This window comes from Wolffia australiana, chromosome 3 (assembly GCF_029677425.1).
Source record: "Wolffia australiana isolate 7733 chromosome 3, ASM2967742v1".
NCBI classification, from domain to species: Eukaryota; Viridiplantae; Streptophyta; class Magnoliopsida; order Alismatales; family Araceae; genus Wolffia; species Wolffia australiana.
This window is the reverse complement of record NC_135837.1, coordinates 21015244-21021433: the sequence shown is the minus strand read 5'-3', so window position 1 is coordinate 21021433 and position 6190 is coordinate 21015244. Positions and strand designations below refer to the sequence as shown.

At 39.2% G+C, this 6190-nt stretch overlaps 1 protein-coding gene across 1 annotated transcript; it reads right to left on the bottom strand.

Moving 5' to 3' along the window:
- Positions 1-363: 363 nt before the first annotated feature.
- On the bottom strand, positions 364-696 carry LOC144701448 (flowering-promoting factor 1-like protein 3). Its single transcript, XM_078573255.1, has one exon. The coding sequence runs from the start codon at positions 694-696 to the stop codon at positions 364-366; it is 333 nt and encodes a 110-aa protein (XP_078429381.1).
- Between the last annotated feature and the right edge of the window lie 5494 nt (positions 697-6190).

The window sequence follows — 6190 nt, the reverse complement described above, 5'->3', positions numbered from 1 at the left end:
AGGGACAGGAGGTAGATTTGCAGTTAAATTGATAGAGGGAGAGATATGTAGGTCGATAATTAGAGAAAATGAGAGAGAGAGAGAGAGATATGTTGTTCGCTAAGTTAGAGAGAGATTTATATTGATTAGCTCGTACGATATTCTTAAACATGGAAAGGGTTAAACAATATTACACATATCGAGGTAGAGACATAATAGGTAAACTGATGGGTTTATTGATTGGCCCTAAAAACATACATCATCATATATATTGATGAGGGAACGGAAGATTATCTGCAAGGTCCTCAAGATGAGGCGAGATGATAAGGGTGGAAGGGAGAATATCAAATATATCTCCCACCGGTCATTTCATACAGGCAAAGATCATACAACGCGAGGGACTGAGACATCTCTCACTAGGAAAACATGGCGGGTCTTCACAGCGATATCGTACATATGCATGGACCTGATCTTGGAGAAATCACGGGGTACGGCGATGAGCATGACGGAAGAAGGGCTCTGGTGGAATAGGATAAACTCGGGATCATCGGGAGCATATGGCACCCAGCCATGGTTACCAAGCCTCACTTCAAGAATCTCGTGAGAAGTGACGACCTCGTTCGTCGGGGAATAAATCAACTTGGTTCGACGTCCTGACTCCTTTGGCCTCTCCAACAAGTGAGGAACCCCGTCCCTAAACACCCAGACGCCTGCCATATACACTTTCGATGAGGACAACCGATTTACTGCAACGACGGAAGAACATGAGTGAGAGTCTTCGGCGATTAGCCAAGAAAACAAAGAGAGAGCCATGGAATTATATAGGTCGAGAACTAGTATGCTCCCTCTGAACATATGTTTCATTTTATTAGCACAAGCGTGGCCTACGTATTGGGTGGTTGGCGAAAATGATAGATAATTGTCCGTTTTGTCAATACGAATGAAACGCTTTGCTCAGGGCCCAGCGCATACAAATGGATCCGCCTTAAATACTAATCTACTTGGTCGGTCGCCAAGATGCATGCATCTCTTAGTTTATGCATTTCGAAAAGGTGGATGCATAATGTCATTGATATTATTAATACAGATAATGTAACCAAGGCTACGACTTTTTGTGGGTTTGTATCATTTCAAAACAAATTATTACTTTTTAGAACAAGCGGCTTGTGTTGGGATTGGTAGCTGATAACATGCAATTTGCAGTATTAATTGCATGCATATTACATTTACATTTGCACTAAAATGACTATAATGGCATTTTTTCTTAATAAAAAAATGAAATAAATTTAACTTTAGCATATTCTCCTGATTTTTAATGTTTTTGATGATTGTTTCTGGATTTTTCTAGAAATTACTTAGTGGATAAAAGGGCTCTAAAACTGCTCTAGGTAGTTTTGCAGGCATAAATCTCCTAGTTTATTGAAGGTTTTAGTATTTTAATTTGTTTTCGAAGAACATAGGATCTTTTACAATTTTCCAGGTGAAATAGGAGTGAAGGGGCATATACCCAAATATTTATAGGGCGGCGTCCAACTAAACTTTGCAAAAGAAGAGGGGTTTTCTGCAAATTCAGGGGAGAGAGAGAAGGCCAAAACGATAAAATGCCTTAGATTGCTCCATATTCAAATATTAATATCTGAAGATCCAACCGTCAGATTAAGATCAAAATTTGAGGGATCGTGTTTCATTGTATCCTCTTTCCATTCGTATAAATAGATCAATCAGAGGAGCCTCAAAAGGTAATGAAATCAAGGAATACTGAGAGGAAAAAGGGGAATTGTCTCACCCCTTTACCCTAGTGTTAGGCCCCTAACTAGGCGGCATTCCCTGCCTAGAGGCCTGCGTGCTCATTGGGAGAGCGTGTCCGTTGTATTTCAGCTCACGACATTTTAAGGACTGAGTCATAATGGGTAGCGATGCCCAATACCTGATCTTTCAGGCCATTGCCACTGTCGATGGTGATTCATGGCATACTATGCACGTGCTCGTCCGCGCCCAAGGTGGGACAGATCAGGTACGCTCCGCGCGTGCTGGGCGCGCGGGCTGAACGATGTGTGCGCGCGCGTGCCAAGCTTCGCACGCCAACGCCAAGCGCCATGCGCGGGCACAAACGCTACCCACCAGCGCCGAGCGCTGCACACGGGAGCGGAAAGCGCTGCGCGGGGGTGTGGTATGCGCAGGCCGGGCGGTGTGCCGCGGTTGCAACGCGCGGAGTTGTGCGGGGTGCCGTGCATCGGCAGCGCGGGCAGCACGCGCATTGCGTGCGCCGGGTGCGGGGCCGGGAGACAGCCCGCTAGGAGACTAAGGCATGTGGTGCACTGAGAGCACCGAGACAGCACAGCAGGCGCGTAGCGCTCCTGCGGGTAGTGTTGGGCGTGTAGCGCCCAGCTCAGGGGTGTCAAATGCGGTGGCGTCGCGCAGACGACGCGCTAGAGTGTTGACACGGGTGCCAGTGGCGTGTGTGATCATCAAGGCAGGGGTGGCGTGTGTCATCGTCAGGCCCGCGGGCGCGCGGCGCGCGGCCCAACGCACTTGTGTAGCGGTAGAGCGAGTGCGCGCACGGAGCGATGGCCTTGAGGCAGTGCGGCGACATTACCTTGGTGCACGACGCCTCATCTCGTTCTTCGTAACACCCCTCGTCTTCCCCCATGTAATTATCCCCAATGATGATGTACTCTTTATGATATAAATGCAATCACCCTATTCAGTGACATTGCCTAGCACCCCCATCTCTTCTAACCCCTTTTAAGCGATCTTAAGCAATTGCAAAAGCTTCCACTACAAGAGATCAAGGCTGCTCAGTGTTCTGCTCCAAGCATTGAGGCCGGCACGTGCCAATTCCGAACAAGAAACCTAGCTTGAGATTTGACCGTGTGACACCTAGGTATAGATCCCTAATTTTCTCTCTCTTTATTCATTCTTGGATGCTCGACCACAGTCCGCGCTCACAGAGAAGTTCCATTTGGATCAACGTTTATCCTGGTATTTAATTTGTGTTCTTCTAACTCGCTTTGGCAAGGGCTAAATTTACAAGCCCTTGTCTTGATTGAAGAAGGAAGATAGCTAATGATCAGATTCTATTATTAGACATAAAATACCCTAAAAATTAGGTAAATTATTTGTCCATTACGTCCCACTAAATATCTACATTATTTCCCAACATTATTATTTAAAAGTGCTATATTAAGTACTCTTGTTATCTCATTACACTTCTGATTCTAGATCTGCTCTAGAAGACCAGGTTGAATTAAGTGAGGACCTATGTCTTCATGTTCTCTCATCTCCCATACCTCCCTCTTCTCAATTATTTCACTTATGATCTCTAATGATCTACCCTTTTACTTAAAAAGGAAATCAATAGATATCATACCGATTTGATGCTAGAGACCAGATATTCCATAAATATCATATGTAATCAAGATTCAATCTATTAAAATTCAAGTCTAATTGTCTTGAATTAAATCATTAAACTCTGCTTCTCTGTGGACAACCCCTCTACTCATCATTTACATCTTAATATAGAGGGTTCATTGTAAATATTATTGAATAAGTTGTTTACAAACAACAATAGAAATTAACCTAGTAACTTACTAAAAAACTCTGCTTATCAACTGGCACCGCTGCGGGGAAGTAACATATTAAGGTGTTTAATAATTATCTAGATAAAGTTTATGTTTTTTTTATTTTGGTATTTTTTTGAGCTTATCGTTTACAAAGTGCAGAACTGGAACAATGCAAATCTGGGGAAGCGCCTACTTGGTGTAATTTTGTTTTTGTATTTGCACTTTGTCTCTTGATTTAATTGTTTAGAAAGTGCTTATTATGTATCTCATATGTTCTTGCACTACATTTTATTTCTTATAATACACAATATCATTTCTAAGCATATGAAACAATGATGTCTTACTATTATGGGCATAGTCCTCATCATCATGAGCTGCATCAAAATTATCACCATGATGATTGCTTCTATCAAAGTGCACAGTACAAATACTTTAATGATCATAGAGACTCCTTGCACAGTCCTTATGTTTAGGATTTGGGGCCTTCCCTAATTATTATATCCACTCTCATCATCAGAAATCTACAAAAGCAACAACCCCAAAATTTTCTTTCTATGATACCCATAACCATGTTTTCCACATTGATGCCATGTCCTATTTGGACCATCCACACTCTTAGTGTGGGACATCATCATTATTAGGACCTTCCTCTACAAGTTCATTGCAAAATTCTTCCGCTTCATTTTTCAAATATCACATCTAATCAAGATCCAATTTATTAAAATTTCCTTTTTATTATCTTGAATTAAATCCTTAAACTCTGCTTCCCTGTGGACAATGATGAGTCCAAATTTTGGGGCTCTAGTGTCGTTGTTTTAATCAAGACTTAACCAAAAGCATTTATCAAAATCTCAAAGTAAATACTCGATAGTGATAACATGCATTTCTAGTGCCTTATATTCTTATATTTATGTGTCTTTATGCATTAAATTACTCATATTTGCATGTTATCGAGCTTAAAATGATTAAATATATTTTTAGAACAAATTTCTGTATTTTTTAGGATTTTTCTAACAATATATTCTAAAAGAATATAACTTTTGAAACAGAATATGATTTTTCTGGAATTGTTTGATATTAATTTAGGAAATATATGATTTTTCTGAGTCAAAATATATATTTATATATATATTTTGGGCTTTTATTTTATTTAATTTGAAATTTCAAGTATTTTGGTTTTTTATGGCATAAGGTGACGTGGCGCGCCAATGTGTCGTCATGTCAGCGTCGAGAAAGAGATTTTTTTCTTTGTTTTTTGTCCTTTTGTCATGTACATGTGGCACAGAATGCAAAAAGCCACGGAATACAAAAAGCCATGGAATACGAAAAGCCACAGAATATGAAAAGCCACGGAATATGAAAAGCCACGGAATATGAAAAGCCATGGAATACGAAAAGCCACTGAATACGAAAAGCCACGGAATATGAGAAGCCACGGAATACAAAAAGCCACAGAATACCAAGTGCTTTGACTTCTTAACTCCCAACAGCCATAACTTTTGATCTTCCCCTCCTCTTTCTATCCATACCCTCTTATCTATAAATAGAGGCCTGGATCATTGTAAAAATCATCTTGAACTTGCTTCCTACTTTTGTAAGCTGATTGAAAGAGAGTGAGTTTTGAGATCCATCAAGAGTGGTCTTGGTGTCTTGGGTGTGTGGGAAGAGACAAAAGAGAAGAGGGGGAGCTTACCGGCGCTCGCAAATCGCCGTGATCTTGGCGGAACGTAAGGATCTAAGGTAAGTATATTCGCCTTACGTTGTTTCTTTCCCAACATCATCGTTATCATAGTTATAGGTTTTCATCAACGTTTCATTATCAGTTCACTTACTTACGTCCCCATTCTCTCATCCCTCCATCCTTGCCATCGTACCACTCCATATCAAACCACTATACTCGTTCATACCGTCGTTCATCATCATATCCATCACAATCACTTACTCTTTTAGTTAAGTTAAATTAGCTTATAATTACGTATCTTTTATCGATATCACTAGCTCACATCCTCAAATCTTGCTTTCGTCGATCCTCTCGTCCATCATCACTAGTATAAGAAATTAATTCCTTAATCATCGTTCCCTGTGGAGACAATCCGTACTCATCACTAACTAAGTATTTTTAACTATGGTTAAATATATTTTATTGAATAATCTCAATCACCAACGACAAATTTTAACCCTAAAATTGAGATTATCAGATAGTTAGTATAGGGCAAGTAAGGGGGTTGATCCACAAAGAGGCAGAAATTTAATTTTATAATTTTTTTAAGCATGGATTGAAGGAAATGTGTTTAAAAGTGATTTTTGGTACTTTTTTGTATTTTTAGTCACTATATATAGGTTTCTATGATTTGAATTGAATAATACTTACAAATAAAAGCACGAAAAATATTTTATACTAATGTTAGTTGACCACCAAAAATAGAAAATATATTTTTATAGACTTTTCTGACATTAATTGTACACCAAAAACCACTAGAAATAATTGAATTGAAATTCAGATATTTTGTAGTAATTTTTTTAACACTAAATGAGTAGAAATTTAATTGATTAATTTAGATAGTTGTTTTTTATTGTTATGATTTCTAAATGCAAAAAATATTTTTTAGGGATTTTTCTAATTTTTTTCATTTTTTAAATGCAAAAAA

What these genes read in the sequence shown, in the direction of transcription:
- LOC144701448 (XM_078573255.1), bottom strand. Translation starts at nt 696, where the DNA reads ATGGCAGGCGTCTGGGTGTTTAGGGACGGGGTTCCTCACTTGTTGGAG.